Here is a 12415-nt window from a genome sequence, read left to right as displayed (position 1 = left end):
TCTTACAAGGAGAGTGAAGATATTGGGCAATGACATAAGAGCTAAGAAATGTTACCTCCCTAGGGTGGGGTAAAGAAACAGGTGCGATGCCTGGAAAAATAATCTTTGTACAGCCTCCTTAGAGATAAGGGCAAAATACAGGAGGGAGAACAGCTTACAGGACCTTATGGGCTGAATAACGCTCTGGCAACACGCCTTCCAACCTCACCTCTGGAACCCCAGGGGTCTCTTCTCCTTCCATGATGCCCTAAAGGGATCCAATGCCCTTCTGGCTGCCTAAGAAGAGTAGACATTCCAGTATCATCTGCCATCCTCCTCGGCTTAGCCCACCTACAGGGAGGCTCCTCACCCTGACCCTTCACCCGACCCCTTACCCCTTACCCCTCAACCCTCAAGGGATTCCAGCTGCCCGTACCACAGCTTTCCTGGAGGCAGAGCCTTCTGGAGCCTGTCTTGCAAGGCGGGGGTGCTGTTTCAACATAAAGAAGAGGGCAAGCAGAAGGGTTAGGTATGCAAAATGCCAAGGAGGAGGAGTTCATGAGTCAGAGAGAGAACGGTGCTGAGCCTGGCAGGCAGTGAGCGAGCCTCTCAGTCATTGTGGGCCCTGAGGAAGCCTAAGGTAAGAAGAGAATTCCTTGGGGAGCAGCTATCACGAAGGGCATTATCCCAGCTACAGGATCAGTGTATCAGGTAACCCTGACATCTAAGCTGGGGATTTTGATGGCTGGAGGAAGAGGGCTAGGAAAAAGGAATGGTGTTGGGGAACACTCTGGTCACCAAGGGGATCTTCTAGAAAAGAAAAAAAAAAAAACAAAACCTCAAACTGCCTACCAGAAGCTGAACCCCACCAGCTCCACCCATAAAGGATGAGAAAGAGCCTCAAATGTGGGTAGGAATGTTGCAATGGAGCCCTAGTATATCTGACCATCCAGATTCTCTCCCGTTCTCCGCTGAATGGGGGATCGGAGCAGGGACCTGCAGGTTTTGTCCAGCTCAGGCAGAGTGGAGAGCATGGCCATTAATCAGATCAAATGGGTAGAGCTATTGCAACGAAACATCAATCAATCAAATGTCAGTTGTTCCTTTTGAAAAATAAGGAATCGGTTGCGGGGGGGGGGGGGGGCAGTGAGATGGTTCTGGGTAAGGGTGCTTGCCACCAAGCCTGAGGATCCGAGTTCCAGTCCCAAGACCCACTTGGTGGGAGAGAATCCGTTTCCACAGTTTTCCTCTGACCTCCGCACACATGGTAGGACATATATAGTACATATTAAAATGTAAATTTTAAGAATAGGGAAGTGGCCAACACTGTTTTGACAGTCTCATTGTGTCTAATTGGACACACAAAGGGCTCTGGAAGTCCAGAAGTGTACTGTAAGATGTGAAATATAATGGCCTTTATGGAGCAAGCATGTCAGCTGAGGTGGAGGGGACCTTTGCCTCAAACGGCCCTGGGTAATTCAATTTTGTTAGAGCCAGAATTTGATGCGTATAAAGTAAGTATGACATTGTGCCCATTCCCCTCAAGTCAACAAGGGCACCCCAAGTGTCAAGACTGTCCCCACAGATATTGGTTCACTCTGACATTCATAGACAGGTGTTTCCCTGAGCTGTGTGCCCAGCACTGTCCACGGGCTTGCAGGTGGGTACAGTCCCTCTATTAGTCTGACTTGTTGAGTTTGTTCATTGGAGTGTGGTAGCTAAAGGTGTAATCCTGGCACTTGGGAGGCAGAAAATGCTGTTTGGTTGAGTTCGGGGCCAGCTTGGGATGCAGTGTGAGTCACTGTCTTAAGCAAAGTTTGTTTTGTGGTTGTCTTTATCTGGTAACTTAATCCCAAGAGTTTCCCAGGTCTGTAGGCTATCTGTGGTGACGGCAGTGTCCCCAACCCACCTCCATTCCCTGTGTGTAGCGACTTCCTGCTGTCTCTACCTTCTGCTTGCTGGGACATTGTTTCCCTAAAGAATCTAAAGTGGAGTAGTGCGAGCCTTTAGAATGCTGGCCTCTTAGATTGATATGCAGGGTTTCTGTCTGTCTGTCTGTCTGTCTGTCTGTCTGTTTAGTTGACTTTGGTCAGGATTTCCCATTTTGCTTCCAAAAACATGTGTTCCTGATTGGTAGGAGAGGATCTGTAATCCAGGCCCCTGTAGTCAGTATGGAAGGAAGCCCCCAACCCTGGTGCCTCCGTGGTCCCTGCCCCTGACACAGGTCCCCCTCACCAACATCCTTCTGATGATGGTTCTTAAGACCTGAGTGCTTTCATGCCATTTCATTCCCAATACAATGCTAGGCATCTGTCACTGTGACCTTTAGTGCACACCTACGATCTCAGCGCTTAAGGAGTGGAGGAAGGAGGGCCAGAAGTTGAGGGTCATTTCCCAATATCTAATCAGTTTGGAGACCTTGTATCAAACAAAGCTCAAAGGTCTTTTTGCTTCCTAATAATGTGATTTTTCTCATTTCATCCAGCTAGCCATTGACTTCATTGATCCAGGAGGCTAAAGGTGTCCTAATGAGCTGTGGAAGTGTTGCCCTTGAGAGCCAGATAAGACATGGCTGCCTCTTCAGGAACTGCAGCTCACTGGGAAGTCTGCAGCTGCGCCCTGTGCAATTGGTGGCATCTCATGTACATTTGGGAGATAGGGGGATAGCTTTCTTTTGGGGAGAAAGAGGGCCTGTAAGTCCTCTCTTGAAGGAAGAATGGCAGTTCCCTAATGTCTCTCCAGGCTCCTCGGCAACAAGACAGGTCGGGAAGCCCAGAAGTTGAATCCGAGGCCTAGAAGCAGGGAAATAAAGGACAAGCAGGGCAGGTAGAGTGGGGCCCTGGGCACAAGGCCTGGGGATTTGAGTTTCAGCCTGTACAGGTTAATATGTTAATCTAAGAGATTTTAGACTAAGAGAGTAACAGGAGGTGCTTTAGAAAAAGGTGTGTGGGGTGGAGAGATGGCTCAGTGGTTAAGAGCACTGTCTGCTCTTCCAGAGATCCCGAGTTCAATTCCCAGCAACCACATGGTGGCTCACAACCATCTGTAATGGGATCTGATGCCCTCTTCTGGTGTGTCAGCAACGGGAACATTAAATAAATAAAAAAGAAAGAAAAGAAAAAAAAGAAAGAGGTATGTGGCCATGGGTGAGGGGAGGGGGCTGAGGGACAGGAGGGAAATGCCAAGGCCTGAAGCAGAGAGGAATTCCAGCGGCAGGCTGGACTTAGAGAGTTTTCTCCTCCCCAGTGAGCCTCCTTGAGCATCATGTAACCAGCACCCTCATGTCCGCCAGCTCAGGAGTGTTCTCTGCCTCCACTGTTGATTATTAAGATACATTTTGCCTGAGCTGTGCACTCGAATGCTTTCTACTGGGTTGGGCAGTCTTAGCATGTGCTGCTCAGAGCCTGGTGACCAGGGACTGCACAACTTCACAAAAGTTTGCTCTTTCTGGCCAGGGTTCATGCCAAAGAAAAATGGAGGCCTGGAGGCATCATGATAGAACAGCAGATATAAGGTGCCAGGTCGCTCCCCAACACCCACCCTAGCACTCTGAAAATAAAAAGGGAAGAAAACACAGAGAGAGCCTGGCTTGAGGCCAGGGGCAGCTGGCACATGAGGGAGGCACAGAGCCATCCTGCAGGACGGAGTTAGCCCAGGGCTGGGATAGAAGGAAAATCCTGCTCTCCTAGCACCAAGGGATGTTAGCTTTGGGCTGAAGGAGTTACAGGACCTGCCTATAAAATTCTAGTTCAGGCTCTGGATGTGTGAGGGTTGAATTCTTGTCTGGTTATCCTCTCCCTGAAACTCCTATCTTTGCTTCCTATCTTTGTTCTACAGCATTGTTCTCAGATTGTCAGATGGAGAAGTTCTCTATCTTGGGGCAATAGAGCAGGAAAAACCACAGTTAAACCATGGTCAATAAATGAAATAATTTCTATCTATTCCCTCTTGGACCTCAGTTTTAGGAACTGGTCATCTCCTAAGCCATGGGGGCTCAGGCAACAAGGCAGGGAGTACCATTAACTGACACCATCCCCTGTGCTAGATCATGGGCTATATGTGCACATGTGAGTCTATGGGGACTGTATGTGCACATATGAGTCTATGGGGACTATACATGTGCACCTGTGAGTCCATTACCCTCTGCAGTATTCCCTTCAGATAGGCCCTCTCACTGGACATCGGAGCCAGCAAGCCCAAAGCATTTTCCCACAACACAGGATCCATGCACCTGGATGGCCATGTCTTGCTTTTCTGTGGGTGCTGGGGATATGAACTTACATCCCCATGCTTGGGCAGCAAGTGCTCTTAACCACTGAGCCTGGCAAAGTGCTGGGATGTTTTGGCCACAAAGAGATGAGGGCTAGAGAGACCGATCCACGGGTTCACTTACCTTGAGAGCACCAAGACCTGAGTTTGATTGTTAGAACTCACATTTTAAAAAGCCAGGCATGGCGGTACTCACTTGGAATCCCAGAGGCTCATTGGCCAGCCAGCCTAGACTATTAGGCCAGTTCCAGGTCAGTGAGAGACCCTAAGAGGGCAGGGGCAGGGACAGGGGGGAGAGAGAGAGAGAGAGAGAGAGGGAGAGAGAGAGAGAGAGAGATGGCACAAAAGCCTATTGTGGCCATCACACAAATAGGCACACATATACATATACATATACATATACATATACATATACATATACATATACATATACATACACATACACAAAAAGTAGGGAAGACTGATCCTCATCTGATCCTCTTGGTCATTCAGAGGAAGAGCCAGACTGGCAGTGAACGCGAGAGATGGTGGGGGTTGGGGGGTGCCACTGCCACACAAAGTCTCGTGAGGACCATGACACACTTCCAGAATGTTCAAGGGGACTTCCAAGGGAAGCTGAGAGCTGGCAAAGCATGCCCTAACTCTTGAGGAAACAAGTTACCGACTCCAAGAATCACCTCTGCGGCTGCCTCCTCCTCAACCCTCTCTCTAATACCTCCCTCCATGTTCACAGGAAGCATGAGAGCTGCCTGGCACTGACTTGTCTAACTCTCTCTCTCTCTCTCTTTCACACACATACACACACACACTCACACTCACAGATGTACATACACATGCACACACATTCACACATATACACACATGCATACAAACACACGTACACACACTTATATACACATACACCCATGTAAACACAAAGCATACGCACACACATGCACACATGCATATGCAGACACACATACACAAGCACTCACACACATGCACACACATACACACACACACAATACACATGCACACACACATACATACTTTTTGACTCAACAATTCGCTTCTGCGCATTGAATCTTACATGTGTGTAGGCAGGAAGCTTGTGACTGCAGCCTTTGAAATAAAGGAGCTTGGAAACAACCCAGGAGCCCTTGGTTAGATAAACTGTTGTGTGTCCATACAATAGGATTCTGTGTGGTACAAAAGAAACAAGGAAAGGCTTTGTGTGTTCTGCGTCTCCCAAACCTTGCTTACAAGAGGAAAAAAGAAAAAAAGAGGGCAAAGCACTCTGGGTAGAGAGTTGATAACAAGACAGGCTTGGAGGTGGGGTTCTCACTGGATACCAAGGACGCCCTCCCTTGACAGCTGTCCCTTATCCCATTCCTTTGAATATGTCTGGTGCCAGTCCTAAGACTTTTTCCCAAATTTTTGAAGTATCCTTGTTCTGGATCCCTGAACAACAGCAATTTAAATTCTGCTATACTAGTCCCAGTGATAATTTGTGCAAACTAACTCACCTAGTTAGCGTCTGATTGCCCCTGAAGGGTTCTTTTTTTTTTTCTTCTTCAGTGTAATGGTACCTTTACTAAAATTCTTTCCAAAAACATAGATAAAGAATTGCTGTGTCTTCCCATGACCCTAGTTCCTCAGTTGACCTTGCTAACTCCCACGGGGAAAAAATGCGAGCTGCTTTCCTCCCTGTAGCAGCAGCCCAGGCCTTCTTGATAACCTCTGTTGTGGCCTGTGTCTCCTTGGTAACCTCTGTTGTGGCTGCCGGTTTGGCTGGAGGAGCTTTAACCCATTCTCTTCTTACCACCGCCAAATTATCCCAACAATTTGCGTTGGCAGTGGAAGCCTCCGTTAAGTCATTAGCTTCTTTTTTTTTAATTTAAATATTTTTATTACGTATTTTCCTCAATTACATTTCCAATGCTATCCCAAAAGTCCCCTGTACCCTCCCCCCACCACTCCCCTACCCACCCATTCCCACTTTTTGGCCCTGGCATTCCCCTGTACTGGGGCATATAAAGTTTGCCTGTCCAATGGGCCTCTCTTTCCAGTGATGACCGACTAGGCCATCTTTTGATACATATGCAGCTAGAGTCAAGAGCTCCGGGGTACTGGTTAGTTCATAATGTTGTTGCAAATACAGGGTTGCAGATCTCTTTAGCTCCTTGGATACTTTCTCTAGCTCCTCCATTGGGGGCCCTGTGATCCATCCATTAGCTGACTGTGAGCATCCACTTCTGTGTTTGCTAGGCCCCGGCGTAGTCTCACAAGAGACAGCTATATCAGGGTCCTTTCAGCTTCTTTACAGAGACAATTAACTTCCCTCACCCAAGTTGCTGAGCATTTGATTTGCTGACCACTGAGAAAGATGGCACCTGTCTCTTTCTGAATGAGGCAGGCATTGTAGAATCTAACAGTTACATAAACGTAATTTGGAGCTCCAGAAAAAACAGTTTCCAGCCACTGCTGATAATTGGTGGAAGTCCTCCATGTTCACCCTCTTGATGCCCCTCCCTGGACTTTTAATAAGCATTTTATTATTAGTAACTTGGGGCCTTTTATTTTTAACAGAATTACTGGTTTTATAAAACAGCAGATTGATTCCATGGCATCAAGACCCTTGCAAATTCATTATCATAGACTTGATTTGGCTGATAAAGGCCTTGTTAAACCTGGGGTTGATATTCTCCTTCAGGAGCTGCAAAGGATTCAGGCCTGTGCATACTGGTTCTTGATCAGATGAATCCAGTATGGGCACCAGCGTGGGTTGCAAGGCTAAGCACCGCAGGGGAAGGTCTCACACGGACCATCTCTGAATTCCCCGTGAGACAAACCTGGTTTGCAAGGAGGTTGTCATCTGTTTTCAACCTTATCCTAAGGATTTTTCTAAGGCTCTGCCTCCCCTCCCCAAAAAGATACCAAGAGCCATGCCTGTGGGTCCTGATGGTACCCACGGGAGAAATCGGGTCAATGCCCCCTCCCACCCCCGCTGGTTAACGCCCACTCATCCAAGGATGAGATGACTACTGATCAGCCCAGTTCCTTAGGGCCTTGGTGGAAATAATTAGAAGGGAGGAGATGCCGGGAGCCATGGCCTTGTGGAAATTTTCTAGCTTATATAATCAATCCTGAGAGGCGGTTAGTGGTCATAACAGAAAGGATGTTTATGGGTAGAGAGGACACAGTGATTGTTGGTTCCAGGAGCTGAAGATGGCTCCCTGACCTTGGGAGAGCCCCCGGGACTCTTCCCCACTCCCTTGAAGCCTCCTCTTGCTTATGCTTATATTGCCACTCCTGAAGAAAGTTTTTCAGGGCTTGATCAGTATAATTGACTTGCTCTCATTCTTCCTGTTTCTTGTCCCTCCCACTCTCTCTCCTCTGCCCTAGGTCCCTGCTGATTATCCCTGCAGGTCAGGGAACCACACTCCCATTTCATAGCTTCTTTTTCTTCTTTTTCTTCTTCTTCCTCCCCCCTCCCCCTCCCCCTCCTTCTCCTTCTTCTTCCTCTTCTTCTTTAACTAACCCACCATGTCCACCACTCAGAAACACAAAGCCATCCTGGGAGCATGGTTGGACTACCAGGGCCTCCACCTGTGGGTCTTTTTTATATGAAATAAGCTCGCATTGTGAAAAGGATAACGCCAGTTGTTCCACCAGTCTTTGTGATTTTTTAAAATATGAATTAGAAATGGAAAGATGTTCTTTAAATACTGAATGTCTCCTCCTGGGACACCCTCCAAATACCTTCCTCCCTCTACTGTCACTTTGTGTAACGAGCATCTGAATTACTACGAGGTGACGTTCTCTGGTATTGTACACTACAAATTGCCCAACCATGCTAAGTCACCCTGAGTAGATCAAAGCAGACAGGCTTTTCCCAAGTTGAAGCCCTATGACCAAACATCCACAGCTTTCGCTAACACAGCTCCTAGGCTGGCTCACCACACTTCTGTGGAGACGATGATTTGGCCGATAAGTGCTCAGAGCATTTGTCTCCTGTATAGACACAAGGTTAGGTTTGGATCAGCTTCCCCTTGTTGTTAGTCCCGTGAGATGAGGCTAAGCCAGAAGGAACTCAGTGTCAAATGCAGTATGTGGCTCTTCCACTAAGGAGACAACTCTAAAGCCAGGTAGTTTGGTAGCCTACAGCCCTAGCCTTCAGAAGATTACAATGGGAAGGTCCCAGGCCTCAACAAAATGGGGAAGGGATGAGGAACGGTCTTCTGGGACTCCCCTTCACATGAAGGAATGGGTGAGGAGCCTGTGGCTAAGTGTCTCACTTCCCTTGGTTTGGGGAGGACCACAAGGCATCTAACTAACACTTGGTCAGACAGACAGCTTTGCCTACAAGGCCACACTCTGTCAGGGGTGTAGAAGGTGTGGGGTGTGGCAGAACTCCCTATAGTGATTAAATGTTGCTGGGTAGGGATATTCTCGGTGGTTTGATGGATGAGAAAGCCCAGAGGGTGAGTTTTAAAGACTGTAACATAGAATGCAGTGATCCAATTAAGAGCCAGAATTACTTTGCAGAGGGATCTGGACAAATACTTGCAGGAATGTTTTTGGTTTTTGTTTGTTTGTTTGTTTGTTTTACATTGCTCCTTGGATGGGAATCCAGGAGAAGCCCGAAGGTAGATGCTGTAACAACCTAACTCAGCCCCATCCCCTCTGCTTGCTCTTTCAAGGTCTTCTCCTTCTTCCGCAGGATGATGCTGTTGAAGAAAGGGAGGCTGCTGATGTTCCTGGGTTCCCAGGTCATCGTTGTAGCTCTCTTCATCCATATGTCCGTCCACAGACACCTTTCCCAGAGGGAGGAGTCCAGGAGGCCCGTGCATGTGCTGGTGCTGTCTTCCTGGCGGTCAGGATCCTCTTTTGTGGGACAGCTTTTCGGGCAGCACCCGGATGTGTTCTACCTGATGGAGCCTGCCTGGCATGTGTGGATGACTTTCACCAGCAGCACAGCCTGGAAGCTGCACATGGCTGTGCGGGATCTTCTGCGTTCCGTCTTCCTGTGTGACATGAGCGTCTTTGATGCCTACATGAACCCAGGCCCCCGGAAACAGTCCAGCCTCTTCCAGTGGGAGCAAAGCCGGGCCCTGTGCTCAGCGCCTGTGTGTGACTTCTTCCCTGCCCACGAGATCAGCTCACCCAAGCACTGCAAGCTGCTCTGCGGTCAGCAGCCCTTTGATATGGTGGAGAAGGCCTGCCGCTCTCACGGCTTCGTGGTACTCAAGGAGGTGCGTTTTCTCAGCCTGCAGGCCCTCTATCCACTACTCACGGACCCTTCCCTCAACCTGCACGTCGTGCACCTGGTCCGAGACCCCCGGGCCGTGTTCCGATCCCGGGAGCACACCACCATAGAACTCATGGTTGACAGTCATATTGTGCTAGGGCAGCATTTGGAAACGATCAAGGAGGAAGACCAGCCCTATTATGCCATGAAGATCATCTGCAAAAGCCAGGTGGACATAGTCAAGGCCATCCAAACCCTCCCTGAAGCTCTGCAGCAGCGCTACCTGTTCCTGAGGTATGAGGACCTGGTTCGGGCACCCCTGGCCCAGACGACCAGACTATATAAATTTGTGGGGTTGGATTTTTTGCCCCACCTCCAAACATGGGTTTACAATGTCACCCGCGGCAAGGGCATGGGTCAGCATGCCTTCCATACTAACGCCAGGAACGCCCTCAACGTCTCTCAGGCGTGGCGTTGGTCCTTACCTTACGAAAAGGTTTCCCAGCTTCAAGATGCCTGCGGTGAGGCTATGGATTTGCTGGGATACCTCCAGGTCAGATCTCAACAAGAACAAGGCAACCTGTCCCTGGATCTTCTGTCCTCCTCCCATATCTTGGGGCAGGTCTTCCGAGAAGGTTAAGGAGGTCTGTCTGCACCCCTTGGTTCCAGCCTTAGTCACCATTAAACGCACAGAAGCCTTAAGGTATAACCAAACTGAGTGCCCCTTTCTCCTCAGCCCCAAGCAGAGGGGTCTTTGTGTCTATACTCATGTCTACCCTACAACTGAGCCTAAAAAGCCAAGAAACAGTATCTTTCTGTCTTGAAAATACTTAGGAACCTTAAGCAGCCCCTTTGACCTGTCAAGCAAGACTTTCTTGTAACCTTGGCCTTCTTACCTGTGCATACCTTGGAGACTACGGTCTGGAGGCATACTGGACACAGCAAACAGCATCTGTGGAGTGTGTCTGTAAACCTCCCTGTCCACATCTTTCCGAAGAGAAAGGGGAGAATAAAAGCCAAGGAAACGCGGCTCTTACCAAAGAGCTCCCAGAAACTTCCACAGAGACATAGACCCTCAAAGTTTCCAGAGGATTTGAGGAAGCAGGAGCGGGGGTGGGTGCTTATCTGTGAATCTCTGCCCATTGTCACTATCAGTAATCAGAAACAGGAAGCAAACAACACAACAGGGGCAGAGCTCAAGTTCAAGGCGTGTCTGGTATGGATGGCATCTCTCCTCAGTGTTTTCCTGGCATTCAGGATGCTGACCTGTGGAACGGCCCCGCAGTAAAACTATATCCTCAGCTTCTGTCTTGACTTTCCTATGTATGTTTTCTAACTACCCATCGCCGATGCTCATTCTCACGGGGTTCTAACAACAGACATAATCATCTTTACAGGGCTTGTTATTGTGTTTTACTATGATCTGACACATATATAAATACCACTACCCCTTTTGCAGTCTCAGTTGTCTTCAGAGTTGATGGAAGGCAGATGCATTGGCGACTGACCTGCCATAGAACGCCATTGCAGAAAGCAACTCTGGGGAGAACAGGTTTACTGTTTGGCTTATAATCCTAGCCAGGTTACAGTCCACCATGGCGGGAAAGGCACGGTGGTAGCAGCAGCGTGAAACTGGCAGATCACATTCCACCCACACACAGGAAGCAGAGAGAGAAAACAGGAAGTCAGGCCAGGCTGTAAAACCTGAAAGCCCACCCCCAGTGACATACTTCTCCAAGGAGGCCCTGCCTTCTGAAAGTTCCATACCTTCCCAAACACACTACTGACTGAGATGACGTGTTGAAATGCACCAGCCTATGTGGGGTGCTGTACATTCAAACTACAACAGCTGACAACCAGGAAGTCAGCCCTTCCATGCCCAGTGCACACATTGTAACAATGTGTGCATCACCCTGGGGTCTCTGTACATCATTCTTTTATTTGGCTTCCTCAGCTAGAAGAACTCAAGTTAGTTGTCTCCCCTAATAAGGAAAAGTTGTTTCTCCCAGATGTCACCAGATTCAGCTGTGCTCCTAGAGCAGCTGGTACGAATGTGCGCTGCCAGGTGCTTCCCCCAGTCTAGTGGGATCAGAGCCTCTCAGTGTGGGATTCTGGATGCTCACCACACTGCTCAGCAGGCTCTCCAGGGCCCAGTGACTTCTCCTGGCATGGGTGTCCCCTATGTTAGGCAGCAACGAAATTCACCCCCTGGCTGCAAGACAATCTGAGCACATGTCTTGCTGCCACTACTACCCCTGGGGTGAAGAGAACAAAGATAGATGCCTACTTAAGGATCTGGGGAGGTGGCCAAGGTTAAGAGAACCTTCTGCTCTGGGAGACGACCTGAGTTCAGTTCCCAGCACCTATGTCTTATGGCTCACACTCACCTGCAACTCCAACTGGAGGATCTGACCCACTCTTCTGGCTTCCATAGACATATGCACATACATTGCACATGGACACAGAGAGACAAGACAGACAGACAGACAGACAGATAGACAGAGAGAGAGAGACATACAGTATCCATAGAGGTCTGGGATTTTTATGAACCTCTGAACTATGACTTTATTTTTAAAGAACTCATTTAGTCCAAATCCAACAGGTTCCACCATTTTTGAATCTCCTTTCTACTTGTCATTGTCCCTTGCTTCACAAGGCTTCCTCAGTGTCAGGTTGGAATTCTCCCCATCCATTATTCTGAACAGCAGCCAAATGCCCCGTCATCTGCGAGGCTTGAGCAGCTGGCTTCCCTGAGCGACTAGCAGGATTGGTTAACATTAATGTATAGACCGCTGCAAAGGGAGAACATTTATTCGAATGCCAAACCCAGGCAATTCTCAGAACTTCTCAAGAGTTTATGACCTGGAGCTGGAGAGATGGCTTAGCTGGGAAATTAATTGCTGTGCATGCCGGAACCCATATTGAAAGACTGGGCGT

The 12415-nt window shown here is 48.6% G+C and overlaps 1 protein-coding gene across 4 annotated transcripts; it reads left to right on the top strand.

Annotated features, from left to right (window-relative positions):
* Window positions 1-530: 530 nt before the first annotated feature.
* Chst4 (carbohydrate sulfotransferase 4) lies at window positions 531-10857 on the top strand. Of its 4 annotated transcripts, none has more exons than XM_006531044.3 (2): window positions 531-619; window positions 8931-10788. In XM_006531044.3, the coding sequence occupies exon 2, from the start codon at window positions 8952-8954 to the stop codon at window positions 10116-10118; it is 1167 nt and encodes a 388-aa protein (XP_006531107.1). In that variant the 5' UTR covers window positions 531-619; window positions 8931-8951; the 3' UTR covers window positions 10119-10788. The 4 variants fall into 4 exon arrangements, with proteins under 4 accessions (XP_006531107.1, XP_006531108.1, XP_006531106.1 ...); XM_006531045.4 differs by having other exon boundaries at window positions 531-690; XM_006531043.4 differs by having other exon boundaries at window positions 532-619; window positions 8951-10788.
* Window positions 10858-12415: the final 1558 nt, after the last annotated feature.

This window comes from Mus musculus, chromosome 8, assembly GCF_000001635.26.
Source record: "Mus musculus strain C57BL/6J chromosome 8, GRCm38.p6 C57BL/6J".
Classification (NCBI taxonomy): Eukaryota; Metazoa; Chordata; class Mammalia; order Rodentia; family Muridae; genus Mus; species Mus musculus.
The sequence above is the reverse complement of the archived record's forward strand: the minus strand, read 5'-3'. Positions and strand labels throughout refer to the sequence as shown.